Source organism: Gallus gallus, chromosome 1 (assembly GCF_016699485.2).
Source record: "Gallus gallus isolate bGalGal1 chromosome 1, bGalGal1.mat.broiler.GRCg7b, whole genome shotgun sequence".
NCBI classification, from domain to species: domain Eukaryota; kingdom Metazoa; phylum Chordata; class Aves; order Galliformes; family Phasianidae; genus Gallus; species Gallus gallus.
In genome coordinates, this window is record NC_052532.1 from 84,865,284 (window position 1) to 84,882,029 (window position 16,746).

General features: G+C 39.8%; 2 protein-coding genes across 17 annotated transcripts in view; one reads left to right on the forward strand and one right to left on the reverse strand.

Annotated features, from left to right (window-relative positions):
• CMSS1 (cms1 ribosomal small subunit homolog (yeast)) overlaps positions 1–16,746 on the reverse strand; it is a 226,694-nt gene that overhangs the window by 13,811 nt on the left and 196,137 nt on the right. For 8 of the 10 annotated variants that reach the window (XM_040698023.2, XM_046939881.1, XM_046939887.1 and 5 more), the window contains one exon: positions 4,366–4,463. In XM_040698023.2, coding sequence (XP_040553957.2) covers positions 4,366–4,463 — 98 coding nt within the window. Of the gene's footprint in view, positions 1–4,365; positions 4,464–13,745; positions 13,873–14,059; positions 14,349–16,746 lie in introns of those variants that run through there. The other 2 variants (XM_004938247.5, NM_001285926.2) reach the window with 2 other exon arrangements.
• FILIP1L (filamin A interacting protein 1 like) overlaps positions 13,994–16,746 on the forward strand; it is a 197,196-nt gene continuing 194,443 nt past the window's right edge. For all 7 annotated transcript variants that reach the window (XM_040649444.2, XM_040649446.2, XM_025143870.3 and 4 more), the window contains exon 1: positions 13,994–14,249. The gene's annotated coding sequence lies outside the window, so the exon portion shown is untranslated. The remainder of the gene's footprint in view (positions 14,250–16,746) is intronic.

A 16,746-nucleotide genomic window follows, 5' to 3' on the forward strand; every position in this document is an offset into this window, starting at 1 on the left:
CCTGTAGAAAGGGTCAATTTCTTACAGTGCCCTACATCTGGAGTAATTTTGGAACTGAGATTTATGTTGTTGTAAGCAAGAGAAGAATAAAAGAACAGAATACTGAAACACACAGGTTGTAGTCACACTTCCAGAGAATGGTGAAAAGCAGGTTGTGATAAATTAAGAAAAGAAAAAAAAGGAAAACATAAAGAAAACATTTCAACAACGATATACTTTTCATCTCTATTATTATGCATGATCATTTTTCTACATTTTGCCAATAACACCTTAAAACAACCAGCCTAACGTGAGCATCCAAATGGTGCAAGATACCATGGAGTGGAGTGACAATAAATGGAAAATATCAATGCTCTGAATTTCCTTTGACATTTGTAAAGCAAAATTTAGGAAAACATGTTTCAAATTTGTTCTGCTCCATTCCTTCTTTGCCTCCTCATAGCAGACAGGGTCAAATATGCATAAGAAAAATACACGTTGCATTTCAGAATAATCTTCATCCAACACATGTTGCAATTATTAACCCACTTTTGCGCCTGAGCAAGCAGGCTGAAGCGATCCATTTGTAAGAGTCCCTGCTCAAACAAGCCAAGGTTTGGATTTGTCTGAAAGACAGACTAGAGGGAGTAAGGCACAGCAGTTTATAAGCATAGCAGTTCTCTCTTTCCTTCTGAGGGATGTCCACTCTCTGGTAACATAAATGAGTCTTCATGTAAAAACTTTATAACCTAATAGCTGATTTGTCGAAGTGCAAGGGGAAAATGAGCTTCAAGAAAGAAATCCCTGATACTAGGATGCATTCGGCTGGAAAAATCTGCTCCTGTAAGAAATAGTGGGGAAGACTCATCACAAGGAACATTAAAAACTCAGGCTCCAGCAGTGCTCCCTGGGGTGGGCTTGGAGGAAGAGAATGAACAGGAAAGAGAATCTGGTCAAAACCCAAAGAAGCTGCTCTTTCATTCCCTTTTTAGGGCATCTTCAGCAGGGCCAGAGATAAATTAACAGATGCTCAGAACAGCTGAGCCCCATTGAGTGTTTCCTGTGCTGCTCTCCCAGCAGGAGGGCCGTTCATGATCACTTGTCCTACATGAGCCTGGCCAGCATGTCTGTGCCTCTCCATACCCACTTTCCTATCTTCCCCACTTCCCCTGATAATTCAGATATAGCAAACAGGGAACCACCATGCTCCTCACAAACAAATGACCCATTGATTTCTCTTGTTTTCCGTGCCCTGTGATACAGTCATGCACTTGCTAAAGCAGTAGTTATGTATAAAAGCTGCTCTGAAACTGTCTGAGACTTGAAACGGTACTGAGGAACTACCACAGCAGATGTGGCTGGGGACTAAGCAGAGCCAGCAAAGCACTCGAAAGCTAGGGCTGGAATGTAACACAGCCTGGATCAATAAGAACTTGTGACAGGGACCGTATCTTGCTGTAACAAGTAAAGACTTGTCCCCACTGAATAGTCAAAGAACTGACTGCAAGCACAAACTCACTTCATCCAGGAAAAGTGTTTCAGGGTTAACGGAAGTTTTGCATTTTATTTATATATTTTTAAAAAATCTCTGTCCTGTCTCAGATTCTAGTGCTTATAAGAAGAACACCATACATTTCTTTGTTTCTAGCCCTGCCGTTAGCATTCCCAGACATTGAGACTGAAACAGAGCTACCTTCCGCCTTCACTTCCTGATCTATCCTTACATACTCCAGCTGTCCACAGACACTTGAAGACCACTTGCCAGGTGTTACTATCATAAATTCCACGTTTGACATCAGATTTTATGCAGAGAACAAGCCTTTGGATTGATTTAGTCATGAGATACTACCAAGAAACCAAAAAGCTAAAGGAGGGCCAACCTCGATCTCTTTCTTCCCATGGAATATGATGGATACTTATCCTAGATAACATCATCACTATGTATGACCCTTTCAGTATAAAGAAAAAAGCCTTGTTCATTTTGAGCCCATTTCTTCCTTCACATGCTGTGTGACCTGTTTTATATACATCTCCAAAACTCCATGCATGCTCCCAACCAGTAAATACATAAAGAAGGAATAAAAGTCACAGAGCTGAAAAATAATTTCTAAGAGAAACAAGATTTTCTCACTGGAAACCTTCATCCAAATGCTTAAAATTATCATGGAATGCCATGGTTTCTTCTCTGAAGACAGTGCATAGCCCTCTCTTTCAACTGCACCTGAAGCACACAGCAGGCTTGCAGGGAAAGCCTTGCTTCCTCAGAAAATCATGTTAGGACTCAAAAATCCCTTCTCAGAGGAAGGGATCCTTCATCCCTTACAGCAGCACATATAGGTAGTTAGGCATGGCACGCTGTTAGCAAGTCCTATTCAGACATTAAAAATAATGCCATAAGAGAAAAATAAACTTCATGGTGGTGAATGGCTGTAAATCTACGCGTCTTTGATGATCTGTAGTCTAAAATATTTAAGTATCTGATCTAACTGAACTTCTGACCCTTAGCCAAATATTAGCTGCCTACCTACTAATGCAATAGTTGTTTGCATGGCACCCTTAGGAAAAAGTCATTTACATGCTTTTCTTACGCAAGACACAAAGCAGACAACCTGCTGGTTTTTGACATGGCTCCCCTGCGCTCTGTGTTTTTATGCTATTTTTATATGGAAGTTCTTAAAATGCAGAAAACAGGAAATTTATGCTGAGACCACTGATTTATGAACTAAAATGTCATAAATTCCTTGTTTGTTAATCATAGGCAGAACATAAAATATTTCCTGTATTATATTTCTAACACAACTTTTTCTTAACAAGTTGCCAAGTTACTGGAAATTCAAACGTAAAGTGAAAACATTCTTGTGTGTGTGTGAAAGTTTACATTCTAGGTCAGCCATGTACTCTGACTTTTGGAGCTTGTGACAAAGTAAACACATCAATGCTCCATTCAGATTGGAGACAAATTATTCATCTCATTGCAACTCTGTGGACAGTCTGCAGACTGGAAACATAAATGTTCATAATTCTGTTTGGTTGTCTCCTGACTGGCTTTAACATGCCAAGACCACTGCAGAATAGCTTCCAGCTTGTGAATAAGGCAGAAATGAGTGAGTAGGATAGAGTGTTACATGCACTGGAACTATAGAACTACTAGTTTTCTTTAGAGAAAGCTAGTAGATCCAACTTTGCAAGAGTTTTGCTCTAAAAGATATGCAACAACACAGGCAACTGAGCTCCCACAAACCATTGCCTCCAGAAGTTTCATTGCTAAACATCAACTTACCATGTTCCAAAATACAGACTGATGTTCTTTATATTACCAAAAGAGTTGTGGCAGGAGGCCTACTGCAGCTGAGCAGACCCAGTCCTCCTCAGCAGGGTAATCTGTGCCAGACATCCTTTCTAATGTTCTCACAGAATGGGCAAAGCAACTCCTCCAAAAACAAACCACCTTAACTTCGTTCTAAATGCATGAGTGAATGTAGTTGTCATTACAAAAAACAAACAAACAAACAAAAGAACAGCTCCATAGGCATCCTCACGGAGTTGAATCCCTTGCATTTGATATTCAGATAGGGCACGTACAAAGGCAATACAGCTTTCTCCTACGTTACTTAGTTTTCTCTTTCCTGAGCAAAATGTGGCATCAGTTGAGACATTTGACTCATTTCACCTTTGGTCTCCTTGGAAAGACACCAAGGGCACGGTAAGTGCTACTGTATCGCTTACACTTCTCTGTTACTAAACAAAGAACAGCTTTACAAAGGATTTTCACTTCAGCTATTGGCTAGGCATCATACAGTGAATTTACTACTGACCTAGGGTCTAAATTAATATCCATACCCTCAAGGAGAGAGAGTCTCCAATGTCATTTTAGCAACTTGACAGCCATTCAGCCTATTCTCCTGTATGATATACGGAAGGCAGAAGAAATTAACTTTCATACAAGAGACTCCTCAAAATCAGCTGAGGTCTAGGTGATTCTTTCCTGCTACAGCGATGCTGACTGCCAAAGACCTCGCTGCCATTTCCTGGGTATATTCTATGTAAAGCTGAACAACATTTAAGACACAGCTTTCAGGACTTTCTGTGTGCAGGGAAAGGGAAAAGATGAGGGAGAAGGACATGGTAGCACCACGCAGGCATTTATCACTAGGCATTCACTTAGTTGGAGACAAGCATGGCATCAAACGAGAGCTATTATCAAAATGCACTGGAGACCACTTCCAAATAGTGCAAAAATAATTTAAAAAATACATAAAAGTCCTATTATGTGATCAGATAAGGCAAAAAGTGAAGAAAATCATCCTTTTATAGTGAATCAGTGGGGATTACATTTCACTACGCAATATCATCTCTATGCTCTACACAACCGCTAAACTTACATACCTTCTTTCTTTTCTTTGTCACAGCAAGTTTGGAATCTGGACCTTGATGTGTTGCTGTCTCATCACTTGGTTTCTCAATTGCTTCATCATCCGAAGCATCTGAGGAGAAAAAAAAAATGGAGCTTTCATTTATGTTTTTCACTCATCTATTTCTCAAAATTTTAATTCAGAAACAGGAGAAAGATCTTCAACTGCAACCTTGTCAAAATCATATAACCTTAAGATTAGCAATAAGTAAGGCTGGAATGGAAATGTTTATCACTTTAGAAAACTAGTATTTGAAATGTATTTTAGGAGAAGTCCCAGTTTTTGCTTCCTCTTCAAAATGCTTAATCTTGCAGGAGATATTTCTGTATCTTTCTGGCATGCTGCACAGTCAGTGCCATCTGTAGCATCACAGGTAGAAATATCTAATGTATCCATAAACCCATATGAAATAAGTTATGCAGTGAACACTGCAAGAAGATGTTTCTGGAGAACTCCAGCACCTCAAACTCCATGACATCTCTCTGCATTATTTCTGAACAAGATAAATATGATCTTGCATCCATAGCACTGTACTTATGTGGTTACAGACCTATCACAACAAATCATTAGACAACAAAACAATGGTTCTGCTACCAAAGGCCAACAGCTCCATGGACTGTCAGATCACTGAGAAGAATATATAATTCCTGTTAAATGTGCTGAGACTCCTTTTGGAGTAAGTCATCTCCTTCTACAAGGACAAGTCTTGCAGATGGAGGAAGAAAAAAACACCTCTCACCAATGACACACACACACACACAAATAACACAGAAGACACCCCAACCTCCATCTAGAAGTTCAGAATGCCTCACTGACACTTAATTATCTGTAAGAGGAAGAATTCTACGATCTGCATAGTCTTTACTGTTTAAAAATATATATGTTATACATAAAAATATATACTGTTTCCTGTAAGCACATTTTAAGGTAAAGGGACCATTCCCAGAGTTTAAGCAAAATGTCCACAACTGTAAGAAATTGTTATGTTCTGAACAAAAACTATTTAAATTAAGATGTCTCCACTCATCCTCTTACTCACCTGCTCTACCTACAGAGTACGCTGGGGAAGAAAACTATACACATGGAGACATTGTCTATTTAACTGAATAATTAGAACTCCTTTATCTGGAGTATTTGAATTTTTCCTTCCCCTTTGCTGGATTTGGTGATTCTTCAGACTTCCCATATGCTGAAGTTGGAAGCTGCCAGTTCAAAGGTAAAGTTACTTATTTTAAATAGGAACAGTAAAATTCCATAAGCATCACACAAAGTATGGAAGATCTGACTACTGACTATTATATACTGTCTATGCAATCATTAGCAGTAAGCAGAATAAACAGAAGGCCAGAGGACATGAGTGACATAACATCAACTACGGCCATAGCTTCTAAAATCCATGGTGGTAACAAACTCTGTATATAAATCTGCCGAGAAAACACTGCCTTGCAACTGCCGTTCCTTATCACACTTTGAAAAGCTTGAGTCACAGTCAGCATCCTAAAATGGATTTATGACAGCTTTCAAGAGTTTTTAAAAGTTTGAGAATTTAAGCTAGCGATCAGATGAATATTTTAGCAGGTTGGATGTCATTTATCATGGGATCTCATTGGATATAGATTAGATTCTTGGCAAACTGCAATAGGTTTAGAAAGACAGTAGCATCAGAGGAAAAAAAAAAAAAAAACTGTGAACCATCTGTGACCACAGAAGTAGAAGATCCCATGTGAGGCAAGTTGCTGGTGGCAGAGGAATAGCAGGGATGCCCCTCACATTAGCCCCTGCCATAGGCTGGCTGTAACATCAAGGTGTCCCTTACACAGCTTCTAAGTCCTGAGGGAAGGAACGGAGTTGGATCGACTCAATTACTGAGCTGCCATTTAGAACATGAGCAAGAAAAATGACTGCCTCTCCCCAGTAGTACTACTGCCACTTTTGCTGAAACATGGCTGTTTCTGTTCCAAGAGCGTCCATCAGAGATCAGCTGAGGGAATAAGATTTTCTGGGAAAGTGGATTAGCCACTAGAATTCAAAAGGAGAAAACATTCCAAAGCCTACTTCATTTTTTTTTCAATTCAATTTTATCAACGGTGACATGGGTTTACTTTAATATAAATTTTTATAAATGCATTAATAACATGCCCCACAAACGTATCTAGTCCTGTACACAGGGCAGCAGGTGATTGTGTGAAGATACAAACTTGAAGATTTCCTTCTTACAGTAGAGCTCAAATATCTGTGGCTACTGACTGGGCCTTTACTTTCTCTCCTCCCAAGGAGCCTGATGCTCCTCTACCACACATCTCTCTGCACAGCAACACCTTCATCCCCATGGTCATCCCCCTCCAAAGACACTGAGCACGCAAATCTTTTGTCATTATGGAGTCTCCAGTATGATAATTCATTAGAAAAAGCTCAAAAAAATGTATCATCCTTCATACTCTTGAAAGTTTAAAATGTATCTTGGTCACCTAGTGTTATCCCTTTGCTTGATCAAGGGCTTGTTTCCTTCTACATCGCCCTTTCCCCAGCAAATTTCTTATGCTGTATTTTGGTAGAGCAGCTCCTGGGTGTGAGAGTCCATTGGAGACTTTCACATACAATTCCTCTGTCTCTTCTGACGTGACTTGAGAGATGCGTGAGAGATGCCACCTTTTACACATACCAGCTCCACGCCTTGAGGTCCTGGCTGTGCTACATCCAAGCAGGCTGTATATAGATGATAAAAATGAAGAACACCCAGGAGATCAGAACTAGTCCTCCTCTTTGTCCTTGCTCATCCCTACTTGAGCCTCAAACACCATTTCTAAATATATCCATGCATGTTTCATTGAACTGAATTGCTGAGCCAGCTCTTTCTTAACCTATTCACTTCACGCTGGAAATAAATGAGAGTAGCATTAAACAACTAATGGAAAAATGTCTGGGATCTTTAGGCATTCCTTTTTAAACCCCACTTGGCATGTTCTGAAAGGCAAACAGGGGCAGCCTAAGTTTTAAATAACCTCTTCTCTTTCTCATAACTAAAAGATACGCTGCTGGTAATAGCAATCTAAAACTGGACAAATGGTTTCCATGATATGAAATAGCCTGACAAACAATGTACCACCTGTTCACTGCCCATCTGAGTTATGAGCTGCACTTCGTGATGCAACGTCCTCATCTTCACTATCAGCTGGAAACAAAAGAAGAGGAAACCAATGTCCAGCCCCAAACTCCACAAACATCTGCAAAAGTGGTTCCAGTCTGTGCATCCTTCTGCAGAACCAGAATATTTTACTTCATACGACAGTAGGATTTTTTGTCTGTTTCACTGACAGTCACTCACATCCCAGCTGAGGTGGTAGCTAGCTTCTAGCTGTGATAGTCTGTGACACTGCGTCAACTCCGGTATGACAGGAGAGATTTGTTCTAGACATTCAAGTCCCACAGGCCAGACCCTGCCAGTCTTGCTCACATTAAGCAGTGCATCTCCCTCTACAGATAGTTACCTTGAAGTCAGTGAGGTTATCCACAAAATAAATCATAACTCATATGTGAATAAAAGTAGAAGCATCCAGCTCACGGATTTCAAACATGCCCTCATCAGCAGCACTGCTTGCCCAACTCTGAGTTGTGAAGCTACCTAGGAGACTCTTCTGCGTCCAAAAAGAAGAGAGGACAAGTCCTTCCTTAATAATCAGTTGACAAAAAGGCAGAACCTAATTGATTAATACAATATTGACTTTTATCTCTCTTGTGCAAATGAGCAGACAGGTACTCCTAGAACACACCGCTGAAGGGGCAATGCTATTCAGCACAGCAATCCCTTGCATCTGCTTTCCTATGACGGGCAGACATTATGGAGCCACAGGGTCATCAAAGTCTAAACGATTGTGTAATGCTCTTGATATAAATAAAAAGGTGAAGAGCTCTGGAATTCATGTTTCTCTCCCATGCTATCCATCAGCACTATGGCACACATCAACAGGCTTCCCAGTCATTCAGTAGTTATATTAGATTTTACTTTGAACTATGCTGAGATGGAAAAAACATTTACACTTAACACCCCTGGCCACGAATAGACGTTCCCATTTATGATAATGATCACAATATTTAAGTTGATTCAGTGTAAGGATTTTTAACTTCTTACAAATTCAATATATGTACCTACGTCTCAGTGCATCAGTAAGTATACTGAATGTACACATACACATGCATTAATGCAGAAGCACGTAGACAAATGTATACACGTACATAAAGAGGCACTCAGACATTTTGATAATTTAATAGGGTTACCTCTAAATATCCACTTTATTAACAATTATCTGCACAAAGAATGCATATTTGCTGTGTTCTTTATTCCACTATTTAAAAGCAGACAAAGCTTTAATGATATAGGAGGTAACAATACACGCTTTTGTGCGAATGCAATTTTGTTCCTATTAGCTAGCACGTAGTTTGTGCTTGCTGTGATATCTCATCATTATTGACACTTTCAACTTCCACTATGCCATTCTTCTAATATGAAGTGGTGAATACAGGAGTTACAGTGACCACAAATATAAATAACTCATTCTTTTAAGGACTAAGCTTAACTGACTGGAAAAAAAAATATTATTTTGCTTATGTACTCAAAGACACCTGAGAGAATACTTTCTACTAGTTTGGGGTATTTCTCTTTTTAAACCTGGAAGCTCAGTGAGATCAGACATTTCTTTGGCATCCAGAAGACCTCCAGCGAAACAAGGCACTATAGGAAAAGTTCACTTCTTCTAGTTAAACTTATCTCTACCCTAGAATTTGAAGGAAAACTGCATCCACGAGGGAGACTCCTTCAATTTTTATTTGAAGTATCTGGCAATGTCCACAGACAGAGACGTATTCTGGGCTAGAAGAGCCCACAGGTCTGAACTGCTACAGAAATTCCTGCATTCTTCCTTTTGCTCCCACCAGTGTTATACATCAACGCTAATCCAGAATTGCATATAGGAAAACAAAGCTTGTATATAATTTATTTTTACAAACTTCATTCCTCCCCCCCCTTCTTCCACCCTTGACTTCCTCCTCTGACTGCTTTAAAACTACCTTATATCTAAAACTAAATTTAAAACAGGACCCGTGTTTCCAATTTTTATCAAAACATCAAAGATGTTGCAGAAATCAGTTTTGTATTTGCTATGTTCTCTTTCTAGTTTCAAGCATGGTGCAGGAAAACGTGTCCTTGACATTACTCGGTAGGCGAGCACGGTTCATTCAATTTGGGCATGCTATGATGGAATAATTTCAGGCTGCTTTGCAAGTTATGTTTTTATTTATTGGTCAATTAAACAGTACTGATCTGTATCACTTAATGTGGGGAAAAAGTACTTCCTGGGCTTCCAGCTTTGGAGCTGGCAGACTAAAAAAAAATATTTGATTTGAAGTAAAATACCAAGTGTGTTGGGCAGAAATCTTTCTTTCTTTTTTTTTTTTTATCTGTAATTTTAGATTACTTTTCTTGGCAAGATAATAATGGAGTGGGGCAGACAGAAAGGTGTGGGAAAACAGTACAACTGAATTCAGACTTATTTTCATGCTTTTGTCATTTAAAATTGGACTAAATTTGCAGTGAATCAGATTAATTAATCTTAATGTCAATGCATTTGTCTGACTTTTTCTTGCCCCTCCAGTTGTGCTGATCACCAAAGCTGGCCTGAAAGCGACAATGACAGCCCCTAAACAAATCATTCCAGCATCACCACACAATGCAGAAGGAACATGAAGCTCAGGTGGTCTCAGTCATCACATCCACCAACATCCAAAGAAACAGATGAAGTCTTTCAATGAAACGGAACCGACAGGGGGCTGATCAAATATGAAAAAGGGTTTGACATTTCAAATACTTTGAAGTATTCCAAGCACAGCTTCTTCTTTGACAAAAGGAGAGGGACATGGAGATGGTTATCAAGCCAATTAGTTAAAAAGCAATGAAGTTCAGGTGCAGATGACAAGCAGTTAGGTACCCTCATTTTGACAGGTTTTACTGCCCACTGCAACAGAGAACAAAGTTATCTCTGCCCAACACGGAGGCAATCTCCATGATAATCAGACATGATGTCATTACCTCAAAGCAGCCCCCATCTCCCAACGTCTAAGCTCTGTTTTCCTCTTCTGTCTGAATGAACTCCTCTGAAACAGTCCTGATACAGCACAACAGTAAGTCCTCGCATCTGTGAGCACACCTTGAAATGAAGACTTGGCTTGCTGAGGCACTTTCAAAAAGTGTATTTTGCAGTGCATTTGTTAAGCACACACAAGGATGCACAACATGCAACAGAGCAGGAAGAGACATGGTCCTACTGAAGACTGAAAAGGACTTCACTAGGCCTGTCTCAAAGCAGAACCTACTGCAAACTGTCTGCAGGACTAGCATGTATAATCTTAAAAGTACTGGTAATAGTTGGTACCACACAGACAACTTCACATATATAAACACCATCCCTGGTCAACTGAGAAATCTACCGCAGATAAACCTCAGGAGAGGACATTCAGCTGGGGTTCCTCTTTCTCACATTGAAAGAGGAGACTTAAGGGAGTCATTTAGCACACAGATGCAATCACCTGCCAGACTGTGCTAAGAAAATTCTCCCACAAGGTTATTTCTTTCTTTACCTAATTTTTAATGCTTTAATATTCAAAACTGGTACTTCCAAGATGGTTTTTGACTTGCTGATTCTCAGTGAACCAAAATACAAAATGAAGGGCATGTATGGGGTCAAGGTCAGAGGAAATCCCGTTGCATACAAGTAAGTACAGAAGAAGAATCTACCTCACATGACCAAGGTTAGGCTAAGCTTGCAAGACAGCTACAACCCAGCCTATTCATAATTTGACCTTCTCGCTATCACATATTGCCTTATAAAGCAGAAACACTCAAAAAACAGAAAGAGACTGGTCAAGTATAAAAGTAGTAGGTCACCTTTAGTATGGTAAAAACTACTTACACTCCCACAAGATGTGGGCTGAATATGACATCCCATCCCTACCTCACACGAGCAGTAATGTCAGCACTGAGGTAAGGAGGGAGGACTTGACGTTCATTTTCAGTCACTGTAGTTTTAAAACCTATGGTAGATGAAGGGCAAACACTAAGATTTCACGTTAGGAAAATGACAGACCGACTGTTTGCCATCCAACTTAATTTCTTCACGACTGGCCTGTCAAACAAGCACCTGGAGCCTGAAGATACAGAAACACATCAGCACAGAGTGCACATCACTTCTGCTGTCTGCTGTACTGCAAAGCCAACGACGCCGAGTGAAGGCTCAGATGGCATCCATAAGTCACTTCAGCCTTCTCATTACTCTTACTTCTGCTCTTTCAAAAATTACCCTTTTGAGAGTCTCTTCAGATTTCCATTTCAGCTTAGAAGCATGTTCTTAGAGAGATAAGGAAACAGGAGATGATTTTGTTTAGCTTGGTTAGAAGTAGTATGGGTTTTGGATGTTTAAAATGCTACTGGATGAATTTTACACAATAATTAAATACTTAACCTTGTAAAAAGGGCTTCTTCTCTTGACAGATGCCAGCCTTGTATACCTTACAGGCACTTTACAAACAAGTCAAAGGATGCCAGCAATGCTGTGCAATAGTAAGAGAACATTCTACCTCTGAAAATTGGGAGAATAGGGGAAAAAAAATAAATACAAAAGAATACAGTTGACCATATTGTACATTGTGGTTCATACATCTTGTCTTATATAACATCCCATGGGATCTTTGAACAACTACAAACGCCAAGGAATTTGGGTTCAATCAATGAAAAAAATCAATTGACAAGTACTTGTTACAGAAAGTACGACTGTATGAAAGAGAATCCCAAAAATCTGGCTTGAAGCAGCTGTCAATCCTAACAGAGGCGTATGAGGAAATACATGGAAAAGCCATTCTAAAAAAATGCCACAACTTCTCCAAAAAACTCCAACCACCATCCTTCATTAGTTACAAAATTCTCTCCTAAAAACAGTAGTTTCTGTTAATTGAGAGGAGACAGTTAAACTGGGAGCAAGCATAAACTTGGAGAAATCCATAAAACTACTTCAATGGTGGGTGCTAGGCTAGATCTGACCATGATTAAGTTTTGTCCAGGAATGTAGTACAGCCCAGATGTGATGTCTCCCTCAGTACTGTGGGAGACTCATATTTCCTACTGTCTTCTCACTGTCTTGGGAAGCAGCTGTGGCTTCACAGCTGTAGTTCTTGTTATGAAGGTAACACACAGAGTCTGGCTGACTCCATGGACTTGAAGCTGATAGATCATGATAAAATTACATAGCAAAACTTGCCAAAAACAGTAGGCTTCCATAAAAAATATACAGCACATGTTGTAAAAACTTAACAGCACATATTACATTATTTTTCATAGATACACATTGATATTGTACTGACCACTGATCTCATTGATGCCTTTTGGCTCATGCATGTTTTGCAGATATATAATCCTATGGTATAAGGTTATCACAGACCTGACATTTCCCCAGGTTTTCTCTGAACATTAAAAACTGCATGCACGTATATAATGTAGCATACACTTAGCTATGTGTCACTACCACAAAATATATCTCATTAAAGAACAGTACTGTGAACAAGCTTTTATCCCAGTCTCCTTGATGTCCCAATACAAAATGCGAAAGAAGGCATTTTGAGTTGTTCAGACTTCTGTATCCTTTCTATATTCAGAGGTCTTCATGTCACATAGCAGCATCAAGTCCATTTGAAAGAGCATCACATTAACTCACATAGAATTAAACTTTCCTTCAAGTTAAGAACAGAATACCCTGAACGTGTTGCCACATAAAGTGGATTATAACTCATTGGATTATAAACCATCTGTTGAGATCCAAGGCCCAGTGGCTATATTTCTAAGTCTCTTACTCTCCTGCTCCCTCCTTTTCACGTCCTAAACATTTCTCAGCCATTTGGTCTCAGATCCTGCATTTTGCACTGCCCCTTCAAACTACCCTTGTATCTCTAATTTATATAGTACTGGAATATACAGTTGTGGATTTATATAACATTTTTCCCAAAATCTCACTAGAGGAGCAAGTGAGAGAAAACATCTTCTAACAGACAGAAACCTTTTACATATGAATGAAGATTAATGAAATATAAAAGAGAAGTACTACCCACTTTGCTGAATTAACATTTTTCAAAGGAGGAAAGGCGACAGGCTATTCATCTATGTCAGTACTCTCTATTCAAGACTAGAAATTACAATGCAATCTCTCATCTGTAAAAGTCTTTTGTGAACTGGCATGCAGCACACGTGTCCAAATGGTCAAATAAAGAGCATTACAACTCGATCGGCTGCAACTGCCATAAAAATAGAGCTCATACCTATATTCATGTGCTGCAAGCAGATGGCTGATTGCTTTTCTGTCCTCTCACACTGCAGTCCTGTTCCTTTAGATCCTCTCTCTCTGTAGAGAGAGGCATGTTGTGAGGTCAGTTTTCTGACAAGGTCATCTGCCTTCAGTGCATGAAGAGAACTACACGGAAAGTGGGTTGGGCTATATTTAGAGTTTGGTCCAACTCCGTGCCAAGGTCCCCCCGCTGTCTCTCCCATGCAGCACTGTCTCAGGTTTATTCCTGTAGAGTCTCAGCCCACAGAATAAACGAAGGGAGAAAAGCCATTCTGAGCTACTACTTACCGGAGCTGGGTTTTTGCATTTCAGTAGAACAAGTGGATCAGGAGCTCAGATGAGAATTCCTTGAATCCCTTGCTCTCTTATTATTTAAAGTCTTTTTTTTTTTCCTTTATTCAAGTGGATTTTCCCTTTTGAAGTGAATAAGCAGAGGGAATTGCCTGGGATACAGCAGAAATAAGCCTCCTGAGCTGAGGTAAGCTTACTTTATTTTTGTGCTGTCACTGTAATTAGAAAGCAACTGAGGATGACTTGGACCAAATATGCTTTCTCTGCTAGACTAGTTCTGTGTGTCAACATTAACATTTGGGGGGGGAGGGAAATAACAAACATCTCAATTTCATAAGACCATTTTTCATTATCACTGTTTAAAGGAAATGAGAAAATAAGAGGATATTGGCATGTACAACAGAATATATACCATGATTTTACCCATTTCATTTAAAAAGTACATAGTCAAACAAGCAGACTATATGATTCTGAAAGTAACAGAGAAACAAATAAGTGCCTACACGCATGATGATTCTATATGCAACTCTGCATTTAGATGTACTGAGTGATGTTTTACATGCATTATTTTGTACAATATGAGAATATATGGCTTCAATATATGATTGCAAATAGGGCTTTAGGGAAACAGTACAGTTAAAGAAATAATTCATAGATGAACACATGCTCAAATTCCTTCACAAGTCCAAAGAAGTTGCCCAACTTCAGCCCTAGTACAGGCTAGACTGAAGAACATGTTCAATTTGGTCTCCTTTTCACAGAATACTTTAAATGAGTCCTTCATTGCTTCTCCTTTTAAAAGCATATATGGCTGAACAGCTTTCCTCAGCACTGATTTAAACTGTTGTGACTCTTAAATGAAAAAAAAAAAGCAAAAAAACCCAACCACCGGGAAAGAATATAACACAGCATGCTTGACTGTAAGGAGATCCTAACACACTTCAGGTCACATGGACACCATGATCCAGTGGTGTGTAGTCCAACATGGGAAGACTGTTGTTACATAAAGACAATCCGGAGCCATGGTGCACTCCAGTGTGCACACACACATACACACACAAAATCACCGTAGAGTTCTCCAAGGCAAACACACAGGAATGGTGAAGAAACAGGGCTGAAAGGTCCACTGGACCAACAGGTCCAAACAAAGGCACCACTGCACCAAAAAGCTTTTTGTTACAGAAGCACCATGCACAAGTCTCAGCACAAACATCTGAAGAGGCAGATGGGTTCCACACTAAAAGTAAGCAAAGGGCTAAAGGAGCCACAAAGTCACTTGAGAGTTCACCTAAGTCAAAACTGAACGGATTCATGCACTTAATTCAGTATTCTTTCCTTAACATAACTGCTGATTATATATATCTTACATCAGGCTGAATAAGTAAAAGCTTATATGGCAGCAAAAATCTTACCTGCAGAAGAAACATCTGATTCTGGTTACTCTCAACTCTGTATAAGACCATCTGACTTCCCTTTACTTCTGATTTTTATTTGATAATTTATACTCAGTATAAGCATTAAGTTTATTTGGAGGTTATTATAAAGACTATCTATTTCACATAAATTTCCTTCTAGACTCTTTAGCAAACAATAATTAGGGCATCATACCAAGGAGTTAACTTGAGCTGTGTGGCATGTGACAGTTCAGACTCATCCAGAAGGTTTCCACTGCAAGATTTTGGAGAGGAGGCTCTTACACGTGGACCACTGAAGCTATGTGAATGCATTCTTGGAGTTCATCAGTAATCAGGAGGCTTCATAGTATAAAAGCAATGAGTGCTAAGATTGGTAACCGTCTTCAATAAACAGCTGTCATCTCTGACAGAAAAGAGAAGAAAAAAATGCAGCTTTATACATTTCTAAACAGTCAGTTTTTTTCCGAAGTTATTGCTTAATGAATCCATTTAGGTTTTACAACAATCTGCGGCACCTGTTCTGTGTTTATGTGTGGGAAAATGTTATTTCCCTGTCAGTGTAGTAGATACTGAAGGCTTAAAAAAGCACGACGTGTGTGAACATAGCCTACAAATACAGCACTCACACAGAAACCCTGTGGCAGATGGCTGCTGACTGCCAGTGGCAGCAGGGGCTAGCTAGTCCAGAGCTGAGCTGAAAAGGTCTCTGTCACACAAACTGTTGGATGGTTTGCTTGCATGTGGATAACAAGGTGAGAGCAATGGAAAATGGCAATATCACTGTCATGATAAATATGAGTCAGACATTAGCGGAAGAAGTAGGAGAGAAGTGCACCTGAGTGAGTAAGCCTCACTGTTCTGCTGTGGACAAACTTCAATCTGCCTCCAACCTCCTTCCTGTTGGGGCCAATCCTACCTGATAGCATCCTCCTCTTCCTCATCTCTCCCCTCCATTAGAAATTTCCAGCACCAGAATGAGCTGGCTTCATCCTGCTAAAGTAGAGACCAACATAGAAAGGGGGGGGTAAAGGAAGAAAGAAAGAAAAAGAAGGAAAAGATCTTTATTTCCTCAACCACTGAAGGCAAGTAAGGCTGAAACCCTTTGTTTCTACTTAGGAAGCAAAGAAGGCCTCAGATGGGGCTGATACCCACTTTCCTCACTGGAGGTGGGAGGGCATGGCCACAATCTCCTGCTCATGGTTGTGGAGGAGGAGGATGAGGAGGCCTGGCTCATGATATACACTACCAGCTGGCCGGGCAAAGCTCCAA